General features: G+C 46.7%; 1 protein-coding gene across 19 annotated transcripts in view; it reads right to left on the bottom strand.

Moving 5' to 3' along the window:
• The window catches only part of clocka (clock circadian regulator a), a 311097-nt gene that overhangs the window by 73558 nt on the left and 221658 nt on the right, over window positions 1–15881 (bottom strand). For all 19 annotated transcript variants that reach the window (XR_015074178.1, XR_015074174.1, XM_085970176.1 and 16 more), the window contains 2 exons: window positions 14362–14468; window positions 5078–5225 (listed from right to left, as the gene is read on the bottom strand). Coding sequence is in view for 17 of the 19 variants with exons in the window: in XM_085970176.1 (XP_085826302.1) it covers window positions 5078–5225; window positions 14362–14468 (255 nt within the window). In the remaining 2 variants the exon portion in view is untranslated. The remainder of the gene's footprint in view (window positions 1–5077; window positions 5226–14361; window positions 14469–15881) is intronic.

Raw genomic sequence — 15881 nt, forward strand, 5'->3', positions numbered from 1 at the left:
AAAACGGGTGGATGTTGTCTGGGTTAAAGCCGAGAGGGGTGCCGCTATGGAGCTGAAGTTTCTGATGAGCCTTCTGTAGAAGTTGGCAAAGCCGAGGAAGCGTTGGATCTGTTTGACTGAAGTGGGTGTTGGCCACTCCCGGACGGCCTGGGTCTTGGCTGGGTCCATCTGGATGCTGCCATTGGTGATGATGAAGCCCAGGAAGGAGACAGTGGGGACACGGAACTCACATTTTTCGAGTTTGACGTACAGGTGGTTTTTAAGAAGCTGGTGCAGTACCTCTCGGACGTGCTGAACATGTTCTTGGGGGGAGCTCGAAAAGATGAGAATGTCGTCGAGGTAGACAAAGACAAACCGGTTAAGCAGATCATGGAGAACGTCGTTAATCAGGGCTTGAAAGACCGCGGGTGCGTTGGCCAGACCGAATGGCATTACTAAGTACTCATAATGGCCAGTAGGGGTGTTGAAAGCTGTTTTCCACTCGTCTCCCTCCCTTATGCGGACCAGGTTGTAGGCATTGCGAAGATCCAGCTTGGTAAAGGTTGTGGCCCCCTGCAGGAGCTCGAACGCCATGGACATAAGAGGAAGGGGGTAGTGGTTCTTCACTGTGATCCGGTTGAGGCCGCGGTAATCAATGCATGGGCGGAGACCCCCATCCTTTTTCCCCCACAAAGAAGCCTGCCCCGGCAGGAGAAGTGGAAGGACGGATAGCGCCAGTGGCGAGGGCGTCACGGATATACTCCTCCATGGCAGCGGTCTCGGGAGCGGAGAGAGAAAAGAGGCGACCCCGAGGAGGACAAGTGCCGGGTAGCAGGTCGATGGCACAGTCATACGGGCGATGAGGAGGAAGGGAGACGGCCCGTCTCTTACTGAAGACCTCTATAAGGTCGGTATAGGCAGGTGGAACTCGAGAAGGATCGGGGGAAGCTGAAAGCTCGGGAGACTCGAGAAGTGGCGCCGAGAACAGGCAGGTGGCATGGCAGGTAGGACCCCATTCCATGAGCGCCCCGGTAAAACAGTTGATATGTGGATTATGGAGAGCCAACCAGGGAAAGCCCAGGACCAGAGGAAACTCTGGAGAATGAATGAGGTGGAACTGGATTGTCTCTTGGTGGTGCTTCTCCACACACAGCCGCAGGGGGGCGGTAATTCGGCGGACGTTACCAGAGCCAAGGGGTCTACCATCAAGGGCAGTAATTGTAAGAGGATGGTCGAGGTCGACCGTCGGGATCTTGAGCTGTCTAGCGAAGTTGATATCCATGAAATTCCCTACCGCTCCGGAATCCACGAAAGCACGGAGGGTGTTGCTGATTACCCCAGGAGAGAAAAGAGTAGAGACGGACACCGGAAGAAGCGGATTCGGGAGTGGTGTTTTGACTCGTCACAGTTCTCCCGCTCCTGGACGAGTCCTGGCTTTTCCCGCCAACTCGGGACAGGAGTCGCGGAAGTGACCAAATCCCCTGCAGTAAAGGCAGCGACTCTCGCGCATTCGTCGCTCTCGTTCAGATTGGGAGAGTCGAGTTCTGCCCAGCTGCATGGGCTCCTCCGCGGCGGTAGGTGGCGTGGGGCTCGGGGGTGCGAGGAATGGACGGCAGCATTCTCTTCGCCGCCCGCGGAGTCGATTGTCAATCCGAATGGCCACATCGATAAGAGCCTCGAGATCATTGGTAGATCTGCGAGAGGCCAGTTCATCTTTGACCTCCTCCGAAAGTCCGTGAAAAAAAGCGGCGATTAGTGCCTCCATATTCCAAAGACTTTCAGTGGTGAGAGTACGGAATTCTACGGCGTAGCCCGATACACTATGATTCCCCTGATGGAAATGGAGCAGTCTATTAGCCGCCTCTCGCCTGCTAACTGGATGGTCGAAGACTCGCCTCATCTCTTCGGTGAACATCCGACAGTTGGAGCAGGCAGGGGTTTGTCGCTCCCACATGGCCGTGGCCCAAGCGAGGGCTCTCCCGGTGAGCAGGGAGATGATGCAGGCGACCCTAGAGCGATCGGAGGGGAATCTGGAAGGCTGGAGCTCGAATGCCAGGGAACACTGTATGAGGAAGCTGCGACACTTGCCCGGGTGACCGTCGTATCGTTCGGGAGCTGGAAGGTCTGGATCCTTGTCTTGTCGAGGATTAGAGGCTGGAGGTTGTGTCTAACCCGACTGCTGGCTGTGCCCGACAGCCTCGGTTAGGGAATGCAGGCTGTCACGAATCTCCCGCAGCAGTTGGTCATGCCTCCCGACCGTGGCTCCCTGGCTCATCAGGGCAGAGCGCAGTTGATTAATCTCCTCCCTTGGTTGGCTGGTTTCTGCTGGGTCCATGTTGATGACTCAGTCTTGCTGTTATGGGTGTGGTAGTGGACCCAAATGCAGACAGACAGCCAGAGACCTGAGATGGAGTAAAACTCAAAAGATGCTTTACTAGAAGGCTCTTCAAATACAGGACGTACAGAGAATACTTCAAACAAAAGATCAAAGAAACAGAAGCGAGTATACCAAACGCAGGACAAGGACTATAAACTAACCTGTGACTTGCAGGCATGAGAACTCAAGACTGAGTGACTGGGGCTGGAAATGGTCAGCTTAAATAACAGGCCTGATTACTCTGATGAGACAATTACTCTAATGAGACACAGGTGAGGAGAGAGGTACAGAGACATGGCAGCAGTGGGGCTCGAGCACTTCCGTGACCGGTGGGCGCCGCGGGGACTGGAGTGCATAATTGGATTGGACAACCAAATTTTAATTTGATTTGCTAAGGTTTATTTAAAGTTTTAGAGGTTTAATTACAGTTTATTTGTTTAATTTACTTGGTCCATTTTAAAAGAGGGACATGGCAGCAGTGTACTGGGGCATCCTAAACCGCCCTCTGGTGGCCAGCAGAGGAACGTGTAGCTGGGACCCTGACACTAAGGCTCTGCTCATGTTCGCGATGGACTCCTCCATTCGCTCCATACTCGCAGCGACCCTGGAGACAAAACCTGCCAGAGACTGCTGCACCTGTTCCTGGAGTTCCAGCACCGCTCTCCTTCTGGATGGACCCGGAGGCTCAGGGTCAACATGCAGCTGAGCCGAGCTGGCAGAGTCCTGCACCCTCCGATGAGGACGCTGCACTGTCTCCACCATCTGCTGATGCTCACTTGTGAGCTGTGATACACCAGGTGACAACATTACTCTTTCTCGCGAAGGTCCCACTGAGGTGTGCGTGTCTGCGCTGGTGCTGGGTGTGCTGAATTCTGCTGACGCTGCGCCCTCAGATGTTGCAGCTTCCTCTGAGGAGTTTGGAAGCTCAGGCTCTTCCTCCTGGACAGTGGAGTCAGGGGCTTTCGATAGTCCTGTGGGGGAGTAAAGGAAAGAGTTAGAGATGTGAGGTCAAGGTTACATGAACATTGAATAGTGCAGATGATCATAAGTCAATCTGTTAGAGCATCAGATTCATTATCAGTGACTCATGCAATGTCAATGAGAGAGATGCCAAACAATTCTGTTACTAGCTTGCTGTGATGCGCCCATTTGTCCGTCCCCCACTTGGGTATCATCCTCGATCCCAGCGATTTCCAGGGCCACCTCCTCTCAGGGGGTGAGCTGGGCTACTGAGGGTGGCCCTCCTCCTGTCATGGCTCTTTCCCTCTTATTGTGGGCTCTCTTTTCCTGCAATGAGGGACACAAGTGGAGTTTGAGTGAGAATGAAGGAGTGAGTGTAGAGAATCCATAACATAGATGCTTAGAAGGAGACAAAGGACCCTTCCTGTGTGTTGTAAGTTGTTGTTGTCATTGCATCACAGTGATAGGGAGTGTGAGGGCTGCATAGTTGAATAGTTAAGTGAATGTGACCATAGAGAGGGATTGGGTAAGGGTGCAGGGACGTAAATGTCAAGTGGGATGTGGAGGAAGAGGTTGGCAAAGCAGAGTGCTGATGAGCAGAGGCGATGGGGATCAGATTGAAGGTGATGGGAAAGTCATACTCACTTTTCCTGTGCGGAGGTCATGAAATCTCTTCCTGCATTGCAGCCAGGTTCTGTGGCTCATTGAAATGGAGTTCACCTCCTTGGCCACTTGCAGCCACACAGCTTTTGTCTGCTGGGATGTCTTTTTTCTCCCTGAGGAAGGGAACAGCACCTCCTTATTACATCTGGCTCCGTGCACCAGAACTTGGAGGGAGGGCTCATCAAACCGAGGTGCACACTTTTGCTTGATCATGGACATTGTCAGGAAATCAACTCCTTCATACAATTTGCAAAGCGTTTGCAGTCTCCAGAAGAAGCAAGGCTGCTTGCAGGCCTTAAATCCAGCAGCATTGATGACGTCATTGGACGCGACTTTCTGTATGAAAAGACTCAATGGGCCAGGGGTTCCCACACACAGGAAATTAATTGCCCAAATAGGGGAAAATCCCACTTTTTCAACACTTCACTTAGCAGTCGGGGTCCTGACATGCCCCAGCCCGCCCACACTGGCAAAATCCAGCCCAGAGTCACATGCTGGAAATGATAATACTTTTAGGGATTATCTGGCACTGTGTGAGATAGATACCAGAACCGACTGACAGATCGACACCTTCAGGTCCCTCTTCAAACTGAGATCACTAAAACAGGAATATTTTTTTAGTTCTTGGGATGTAGGCGTCGCTGGCAAGGCAACCATTTATTGCCCATATCATTCGTAGGTGGCACCCAAGGCTCAGAAAAACTTCTAGACCTCCAATTGTTAACACTGGATATTCTCTAGAGGTTCATCTACAGGAATATATAATGTGTGTTAATGTTGACTGCCACTCCCATGATGGAAACTGACATTTTTGGAGAACTTTCTAAATCCTCCTAAGTTCTGAAGCGTTAAAAAAGTAAAAGAAATTTAAAGTGAGATAATCATTTTCTCCCAAGAAAAAGTGGGGAGTACTTTCATCAAGTACTCTCACTAGACTTTTCCTCTTTAGCGAGTCAGTTTATATGGGTCTTACAATTTAATTGATCAAAAGGTTAAAACTAGAGTGGGACAAATGATAACTTGGTTAGGTTTTGATTAAAAATAAGAATGAAAATACATGTTAAAGTAGATTAAATGTATTAGCAGATAGCCCTTTACCTTACAACAGTATGAGTACAGACTATGAATTCTGGCCTGGAGTTCCACTGATGATAAGTAATGTAATAATCAGTCTGAAGCCACATCCATTGTTGTCCTTTTGTAAGGAACCTGTAGTAGCAAGACTTGCCCTTTCCGTACTGCATTACTAAAATTAAAGAAAAATATAAGTTGATACACAAATACGGATATCTATTACAAATTTGATACCTGTGGTATCCATACATCTATTTGATTATTCAATTTTTATATTGTACAGTTCAAAAATGAAACTCAGAGCTACTGCTAGAGTTTAGCGAGGTATAACTGTACTGCTTACCAGTACAAGGTGCTCTTTAGACTTGCCCAAATTTACTTTTGAACTTATGCTAGTGACTGACCTAGGAAAATTGAGCCCACTTCCATTTGTGTGTCTAAAACCTACCAGTAGCCGCCTTCTTAGGCAGTCCCTCGGAACCGAGGATGACTTGCTTCCACACTAAAAATGAGTTCTCAGGTGACTGATGAGTCTAATGCGGGAACTACAGTCTCTGTCACAGGTGGTTGAAGGGGTGGGTGGGTGGGGTGCTTGGGTTGACGTGCGCTCCTTCTGCTGTTTGCGCTTGGCTTCCGCTTGCTCCCGGCGAAGAGACTCAAGGTGTTCGGCGCCTTCCCGGATGCTTCTCCTCCATTTTGTGCGGTCTTGGGCCAGGGATTCCCAGGAGTCGGTGGGGATGTTGCACTTTTTCAAGGAAGCTTTGAGGGTGTCCTGGAAGCATTTCCCATGCCCACCTGAGGCTCTCTTGCTGTGTCGGAGCTCCGAGTAGAGCACTTGGTTTGGGAGTCTCATATTGGGCATGCGGACGATGTGACCTGTCCATCGCAGCTGATCGAGCGTGGTCAAAGTTTCGATGCTGGGGACTTGGTTTGGGAGTCTCATATCAGACATGCGGACGATGTGACCTGTCCATCGCAGCTGATCGAGCGTGGTCAAAGTTTCGATGCTGGGGATGTTGGCCTGAGCAACAACACTGACGTTGGTGCGCCTATCCTGCCAATGGATTTGTAGGATGTTGCGGAGGCAACGTTGGTGGTTCCTCTCCAGTGCTTTGAGGTGCCTACTGTACATGGTCCATGTCTCTGAAGCAAACAGGAGGGCGGGTATCACTACTGCTCTGTAGACAATGAGCTTGGTGCTGGGTTTGAGGTCCTGGTTTTCAAACACTCTTCCTCAGGTGACCGAAGGCTGCACTGGCACACTGAAGGCGGTGTTGGACTTCATCATCGACGTCTGCCCTTGCTGAAAGTAGGCTCCCGAGGTATGGAAAGTGCTCCAAGGCCTCGTCACCATGGATTTTGATAATTGAGGAGCAGTACTGTGTGGTGGGGGCAGGCTGGTGGAGGACCTTTGTCTTACGGATGTTTAGTATAAGACCCATGCTCTTGTGTGCTTCGGTGAAGGTGTTGACGATGGTTTGGAGTTCGGCCTCAGTGTGCGCAGACATGAGCGTCGTCTGCATACTGTAATTCAATGACAGAGGATGGGACGACCTTGGATCTGTACTGGAGGCGATGGAGGTTGAACAGTTTCCCGTTTGTTCTGAAGATTAGCTCCACTCCAGCGGGGAGCTTACTGAGGGTGAGATGGAGTATTGCAGCCAGGAAGATCGAGAAGAGCATTGGTGCAATGACACAGCCTTGCTTGACCCCGGTCCGTACATGAATTGGGACTGTGGTGGATCTGTTGGTCAGGATCACGGCTTGCATGTCGTCGTGAAGTAGGCGGAGGATGGTGACAAACTTTTGAGGGCAGCCGAATTTGAGGAGGGCACTCCATAATCCCTCATGGTTGATGGTGTCGAAGGCCTTTGTGAGGTCAAAGAAGGCCATGTACAGCGGTTGGTGCTGTTCCCTGCATTTCTCTTGTAGTTGAAGTGCGGTGAAGATGATGTCCATTGTGTCCCTTAGTGGGCGGAATCCGCATTGCGACTCCGGGAGGAGCTCTTCAGCCACTGGAAGGTGGTGATGGAGCAGGATTCTTGCGATGACTTTCCCTGTGGCAAACAGCAGGGAGACTCCTCTGTAATTACCACAATCGGACTTGTCACCTTTCTTGAAAATGGTCACATCTCTCAGATCCCCTGGCATGCTCTCTTCCTTCCAAATAAGAGAAATGAGTTCCTTCCAGATAAGAGAAATGAGTTCATGAATTCGCGCCAGTAGTGCTTCTCTGCTATGCTTTAATGCCTCGGCAGGGATTCCATCTGCTCCTGAGGCCTTGTTGTTCTTCAGTTGTCGGATGGCCTTTTCAACCTCATGCCGAGCTGGGGTTGCGCTGAGGTGGTGGCGGGTAGCATGCTGCGGGATGGAGTTGAGGACACTCGCGCCGAAGACATTGTCTCGGTTAAGGGGATCTTCGATGTGCTCTTTCCAGCGGGCACTGACTGCCTCTGTCCTTGATGAGTACCTCTCCGTTCTTGGCTCGCAGTGGGGTAGGACCTTGTGTGCTTAAGCCGTAGGTGGTCTTGACTGCGCTAAAGAATCCACGCCCGTCGTGGTTGTCGGCTAGCTGCTGGATCTCCTGCGCTTTCTCCACCCACCATCTGTACTTTAGGTCACGAGTTTTTTGTTGGACCTCGGCCTTCAGGCATCTGTAGAGCTGCTTTCTTGCTCTCGAGTTATGTTGCTGTTTCCAGATCAGGAATGCCTTGCGCTTGCGGCTTATTAGCTCCTGGATCTCCTGGTTGTTCTCGTCGAACCAGTCTTGGTATTTCCTGGTCGAGTGACCGAGCGTCTCTTCACAGGTGCTGATTATGGAGGCCTTGAGTGCAGACCAGGCGCTGTGGACACTCTGTCTCTCTGAATCACTGGGAGTCATCAGGTTGGTTGTGAGGCATAGAAACATAGAAGATAGGAGCAGGAGAAGGCCATTCAGCCCCTCGAGCCTGCTCCGCCATTCATTGCGATCATGGCTGATCATCCAAATTCAGTACCCTGTACCTGCTTTCTCCCCATATCCCTTGATCCCTTTAGCCTTAAGAAATATATCTAACTCCTTGAATATATTTAATGAATTGGCCTCAACTGTCTTCTGTGGTAGAGAATTCCACAGGTTCACCACTCTCTGGGTGAAGAAATTCCTCCTCATCTCAGTCCTAAATGGCTTACCCCTTATCCTTAGACTGTGACCCCTGGTTCTGGACTCCCCCACCATCGGGAACAGCCTTCCTGCATCTAGTCTGTCTAGTCCTGTTAGAATTATATTTTAAGTTTCAATGAGATCCCCTCTCATTCTTCTAAACTCTAGCGAATATAAGCCTAATCAACCCAATCTCTCTTCATACCTCATTCCTGCCATCCCAGCTATCAGTCTGGCACAGGCTGAGTAGGGCTTTCTTAGCATGGTCTTTGAGTGCTCCAGCGTTGATTTTCCTGTGGCATTGCTTCTGTTGCCGCCGCTGTTTTGGGGCTACGTTGATGGAGATGACAGAGTGGATTAGGCGGTGGTCTGTCCACCAGTCGTCAGCTCCTGTCATGGCGCGGGTGATGTGGACGTCCTTGCGGTCCCTCGCTCGGATGATGACGTAGTCCAGCAGATGCCAGTGCTTGGAGCGAGGGTGTTGCCATGAAGCATTGTACTTGTCTCTCTGATAGAACAAGGTGTTGGTTATGACAAGGCCATGTTCTAAGCATTTCATCAGGAGGAGGGTACCGTTGGAGTTGGCTTTCCCTACCCCCTCTCTGCCGATCACACCTCCCCAGAGGTCTGTGTCCTTTCCAACTCTGGCGTTGAAGTCGCCAAGGAGGATCAGCTTGTTGCCTGTTGGGACTCGGGACAGGGACTGTTCGAGACTGGAGTAGAATTCCTCTTTGGTCTTGTCTGTGGCTTCCAGTGTTGGGGCGCACGCACTGATGACCGTCGCGCACTGGTTCCGGGCTAAGGCGAGGTGTAGAATCATGAGACGTTCGTTTTTTCCACAAGGGGAGTCTCTGAGACGTTCAACTAGCTAATTTTTTATGGCGAAGCCTACCCCATGGAGGCGGCATTCTTCTTCAGGTTTGCCTTTCCAGAAGAAGGTGTAACCACCGCCTTGCTCCTTGAGCTGGCCTTACCCTGCCCGCTGGGTCTCGCTTAGGGCGGCGATATCTATATTGAAACGTCCGAGCTCCCCGGCAATGATAGCAGTACGGCGTTCCGGTCTGTTGCTGTTGGGGTTGTCCATGAGGGTCCTGACATTCCAGGTCCCGAACTTCATTTTAAAGGGTGGAAGATGCTTGTGCGTGAATTCTTTTAATGTGGGGTGGCCGTTGCACACCAGCTACCACACGGGCTTAACAGAGCAAGGTCTTGGTCCAATGGCAAGGGGATCCAAGACGATTGGAGACCAGGCTCTGCTACATCGGTCTGTAGCCATTCTGCTGGTAACTACGCCAAAAGAAGAAAACTGAGGCTTCTTCTTAAAAAAAATCATTCTTGGGATGTGAACATCGCAGGAATGGCCAGCATTTATTGCTCATTCCTAGTTTCCCTGTTTGATATAACTGAGCGGCATGCTGGGCCACTTTGGAGGACAGTTAATAGGAACAGAAGGAGGCCATTCAGCCCCTCGAGCCTGTTCCACCATTAAATTAGATCATAGTTGATCTGTATCTTAGCTCCATCTACCCGCTTTGGTTCCATAACCCTGAACACCCTTGCCTAACAAAAATCTATCAATCTCAGTTTTGAAGTTTTCAATTAACCTAGCCTCAACAGCTTTTTGGGGGAGAGAGTTATAGATTTCCACTGCCCTTTATGTGAAGAAGTGCTTTCTAACATCACCCCTAGCTCTAATTTTAAGGTTATGCCCCCTTGTTCTAGATTCTTCCACCAGAGGAAATAGTTTCTCTCTATCTACCCTATCAAATCCTTTAATCATCTTAAACACCTCAATTAGATCACCCCTTAATCTTCCATATTCAAATGAATACAAGCCTAGTCTATGCAACCTGTCTGCGTAATTTAATCCTTTTAGCCCCGGTATCATTCTGAGTCAACCACATTAGGGGTGGGACTGGAGTCAAATATAGCTGAGACCAGGTAACAATAACAGGTTTTCTTCTCTAAGGGATATTAGTGAATTAGTTGGCTTTTTACGGTAAACCGACAGCTTCATGGTCACTTTAGCTGAAACCACCTTTTTATTTCCAGATTTTTTTTTAAACGGAATTCAATATTCTCAAACTGTCATGGTGGGATTTGAACTCACTTTCTCTGGATTATTAGTCCAGAGCTCTGGATTACTAGACCAGCAGCATAACTGTATGAATGAAGTCTGCAAAGACACTGCCTGCACTATTCCTTCTGCAGATCTTTTCCTGCCAAATGCAGAGCTCCCCAGATTCCACATAACATTGGCTTAATGCAGAGTTGTACATAAGAAAATTTGAAAAGAAAATTTGCCTTTGGCTTTCCTCTCTTTTTGCTGTTGTCACAGATACTTACAATAATCAAGGAAGATGTAAAAGTTATCCTTAGCACAACGTATTAGCTCTAACAACCCTGGTAATTGGTTTGATAGCAAAATACTGCAGATGCTGGAAATCCGAACTAACAACAGAAAATGCTGGAAAAACTCAGCAGGCCAGGCAACATCCGTGGAGAGAAATTACAGTCGACGTTTCGGGTCTAACCCTTTTTTTAAACTGGAAAGGAAATGAAACAGATCGAAAGGCAGGGCTGCGAGAGAACAAAAGAAATGAAGAGACATTGAGAGGTATTCAAAACGAGACGAGATGGTGATAGGGCTAGTGGAGACAAAAGACGGCTCTAGATTAGGTGTGAAATGTGCTGGCAGAATGAGAGACAGCTGTCATGTGGGAGAGAGAAAAAAAAAGGAAAGGGGGGGGGGGGGGAAAAACCAAAACAAAGGGGTGGATAAAAAATATAAGTAAAAATGTAATAGGGGCCGAGGCTATGATCTGAAATTGTTGAACTCGATATTGAGTCCGGAAGGCTGTAAAGTACCTAATCGGAAGATGAGGTGCTGTTCCTCGAGTTTACGTTGAGCTTCCGTGGAACAATGCAAGAGGCCAAGGACGGTGAGGTCTGAGTGGGAATGGAGCGGTGAATTCAAATGACAGGTGACCGGAAGCTCGGGGTCACCCTTACGGACTGAACGGAGGTGTTCCGCGGTCGTCTCTACATTGGGGAGACCAAACGCAGATTGGGTGACCGCTTTGCGGAACACCTCCATTCAGTCCGTAAGGGTGACCCCGAGCTTCCGGTCGCCTGTCATTTGAATTCACCGCTCCATTCCCACTCGGACCTCACCGTCCTTGGGCTCTTGCATTGTTCCACGGAAGCTCAACGTAAACTTGAGGAACAGCACCTCATCTTCCGATTAGGCACTTTACAGCCTTCCGGACTCAATATCGAGTTCAACAATTTCAGATCATAACCTCGGCCCCTATTACATTTTTACTTATATTTTTTATCCACCCCTTTGTTTTGGTTTTTCCCTCCCCCCCCCGCTTTCCTTTTTTTTCTCTCTCCCACATGGCAGCTGTCTCTCATTCTGCCAGAACATTTCACACCTAATCTGAGCCATCTTTTGTCTCCACTAGTCCTATCACCATCTCGTCTTGTTTTGAATACCTCTCAATGTCTCTTCATTTCTTTTGTTCTCTCGCAGCCCTGCCTTTCGATCTATTTCATTTCCTTTCCAGTTTTGAAAAAGGGTTAGACCCGAAACGTCGACTCTAATTTCTCTCCACGGATGTTGCCTGGCCTGCTGAGTTTTTCCAGCATTTTCTGTTGTTATTCCTGGTAATTGGTTGTTTGCTTTCAAATCTACCCCGTCTTTGTCAACTCTTCAATCTGTCTAGTTACTACATCTACCTTTCTTTCTCGTTGGAAATTTGCTCATAAGGGCTCCATTTCTAAGAAAGCTGTTTCCTCTTACATCAGAACATTCTAAAGTTATGAAAGATGCTGTTAACTTACAAGTAATCCATCACCTTCGAAAATTCTGTTCTAATTCCTGATCCGAAAGTATTTTCATCATGCCCATACGAATAGTGATTTTGCACCTATGTTACAGATCTCTGGAATTCTGCTCTTGAACACTTTGGTAAATCATCTGTCATTGCTGTGAACTCCTTGAAAGTCTTGAAAGATTTTGGCATTGCACATTTCTAAACAAATTGCACACACCAAAACCTCTTACCAAAGTTAATTTCATGGTTATCTAGTTTTCTCTCCGATTCCTCTATCTGTGCTGTAATTTAAGATCATCCTCATTCTTTTCCCAGTAACTCAGGGGGTACCACAAGGCTCTGTCTTCTCCCTCACTCAATTCCTTACTCCACTCATCAGTCAATCCTAGGTTAATGATTGTATTCTTCATTAATCAACTTATTCCTTCTTTATTTATCAACATTCTTGGCCTCACTGTCTCCTTTGGCCTTAAATGGAATTCCTGCATTTCCTCCAATGCTAAAGCCACTTCCAAGAAGTTTGGTTTCCTCTTTTGCACCAAACATTTTTTGTCTCTCAACAACTCTTAAAATCAAAGTCCTTATAAGACTTAAATGCTGCTCCTATACCACCTTTCTCCTGGACAAGATACAAGAAAAAGCTGGTCGCCTGATAAACAATCCCCTCTTTCTTCTAAATTTCAGCTTCTTTTACTTCGGTGCTTTCTCTGCTTTGGCAATACTGCTATGGTCAGTGCTTCACTGCACTTTCCTGTCTTGTTCCTTCTAAGCTATGTCCTACAGTCTTTCTCCTCCCTGGATCATCATTGTATTCAAATCACGGCCCAGTATAATTTCCTCCTTATCTTGTTCCCTAATTAAAGTCTTACTGAATAGGAGGCATTTATTTAAGTAATGCATAGTATGTATCACACTTTAAATGTGCTTGTGGCACAAAATTTATATTACATTTTCTGTTTGGCTCAAATAACTATGTAATTCACTCAAATATAGACAGGTAGAAAAAGCTAACCTCACTCACACCATATTTATAACAATAAACTCATCAAATTCAAGAATTTTGAAAAATAAATACAGAAAACTTATCGATATAATTGCCCATTATATCTTACCATCAACTTTGATCTCCACAGGCCTCCCCTTTGCCCAGCCTTGCTTTTTATTCCCAGAGCTCTTAATTCTCTGCCTCAGTCTTCACTACCATGCTACCTCTGTTTCACTCAATCCTCGTATGGCCACCCCATAAGCATTGTTTCTCCTCTCCCTGCCTTTCGGCCCTCTTTGCCCACACAACTTTTCATCTCTGCACAAATAGGCTCTCCTGTGTCCACTTCCACATAGAAGATATCTATTTCATTTCATGAGGGTACAACACATCAACTGCATCTACTTATCCAACTCAGTTACTTATCCAACTCACTAACACTCTACACAAACAACTTTCCATACCTGCATACAGCCCAGACTCATGACATCAATGTATTCCATGATCTCCACTCAAGTGTTGTTACTATAAAATGGCTGCAGTATAGCCAGAGAATCTGGTCAATAGTCCTTACTGTAACAAAATCGCAGCAGGAAAGAATACATATGACAAACTGAGCTCAACCTTAGCAATCTCTGTAGTGAGATGGCTTTTTCTTCAATTTTGGCAACAGCAAATAAAACTTCTAATTTTTCTCGTCACTTCCATCCATACAAAATAATGCTTTTAAATTCTAAATATTCTAACAAGAATTTACTTTCCCCCAAAATATTTGGTTTTTACACTACTGTTTACATTTTTTTTTACTGTTTTATGTTACTTTACATTAATATCCACTAAACTAATTAGGGTGCTACATTTGATCTCTCCTGCATCTTCCCATGATGTCTTGCTCTTCCAATACTTAATATGTTTCAGATTAATATACTTCAGACCTATACTTCACATTTTTCCCTGTAAAATACACACACACAAAAATTAGTAACACACATCCATTCCTATATCCTTCACTTTAAACCAACCCTTATATAACTCCACAACCAAATAATATTGATAGCAGAACCACTGCCGTATAATTTCCAATTATCCACTTATCAAACTGCCCAGTAGCACCATCTCAGAAATCAAACGTTTAGTTAGCATTGCATGACATGTGGAACAGTATCTAACCCAAAACATGTCCAACCAACACTCTAACTTATTGTGAGCAATGCCATGGGTGATGCATTATTCTTAAATTAATACAACTAACAATGAAGCACTCTGTTGACTTATTTGTCCAGTTTTCTGAAATATAAATTATTACAAATGTATCCACCATTAACCATCAAAAGGTACTTACAGTGTTCATGACATTTTGCCAAATTTTCCAAGTCATCCACATGGTAGTAATCATAGCCAGATGTGCCTAGCACCTCAAATGGTAAATAGCCTATTATTGGAGGTGCCCTAGATTAAATACAAGGATCAAATGAAGGCTTAACATTTTACAGAAGTGCAACATTATATTATCTCTTTTGTCCTGATATGCATATTTTTACCTATCTTCACAAAGTCCACTGCAATCAAAAGAATCGGAAGCTAATTAGGCACACAGCTGTAATATGGCCATATATAAGAACAATAAGAAATAGGAGCAGGAGTAGGCCATTTGGCCCTTCGAGTCTGCTCCGCCATTCAATGAGATTATGGCTGATCTTCTGCCTCAACTCCATTCACCGACCCTATCACCGTATCATCCCTTGATGCCCTTACTAGTCAGAAATCTATCGACTTCTGTTTTGAATATACCCAATGACTGAGCCTCCACAACCTTCTGGGGTAGAGAATTCCAAAGATTCACCACCCTCTGTGTGAAGAAATGTTTTCTCATCTCAGTCCTGAATGGCCTGCCCTTTATCCTGAGGCTGTGGCCCCTGGTTCTAGACTCTCCAGCCAAGGGAAACATTCTCCCAGCATCCACCCTATCAAGCCCTGTAATAATTTTGTATGCTTCAATGAGATCTCCTCTTATTCTTCTGAATTCAAGAGAATACAGGCCTAGTTTACTCAGTCTCTTCTCATACGACAGTCCCGCCATCCCAGGAATCAATCTCGTGAACCTTCGTTGCACTTCCTTTATGGCAAGTATATCCTTCCTTAGGTAAGGAGAACAAAATTGTACAGTACTCCAGGTGTGGTCTCACCAAGGCCCTATATAATTGGAGTAAGACTTCTTTACTCCTGTACTCAAATCCTCTTGTAATGAAGGCCAGCATACCATTTGCCTTCCTAATGGCTTGCTGCACCTGCACATTCACTTTCAGTGACTCATGTACAAAGACACCCAGGTCCCTTTAAGCATCTGCATTCTCCAATCTTTCGCCATTTAGGAAATACTCTGCCTTTCTGTTTTTTCTACCAAAGTGGATAACTTCACATTTATCCACATTATATTCCATCTGCCATGTTCTCGCCCACTCACTGAGCCTGTCGAGATCCCATTGAAGCCTCTTCGCAACTGACACTGCCACCTAGCTTTGTATCAGCAGCAAATTTGGTAATGTTACATTTAGTCCCCTCATCCAAATCATTGATATAGATTGTGAATAGCTGGGGCCCAAGCACTGATCCTTGCAGTACCCCACTAGTCACAGCCTGTTTTCTTTGTTTTCTGTCTGTTAACCAATTCTCAATTCATGCTAGTATATTACCCCCAATTCCATGTGCCCTAATTTTGTTCACCAATCTCTTGTGTGGGACCTTATTGAAGACCTTTTGAAAATCCAAATACACCACATCTACCGGTTCCCCTTTGTCTACTCCACTAGTTACATCCTCAAAGAACTCCAATAGGTTTGTCAAACAGGATTTCCCTTTCAT

The sequence above is a fragment of the Somniosus microcephalus genome, chromosome 2 (assembly GCF_052327205.1).
Source record: "Somniosus microcephalus isolate GS21.2 chromosome 2, FLI_Smic_1.0, whole genome shotgun sequence".
NCBI lineage: Eukaryota > Metazoa > Chordata > Chondrichthyes > Squaliformes > Somniosidae > Somniosus > Somniosus microcephalus.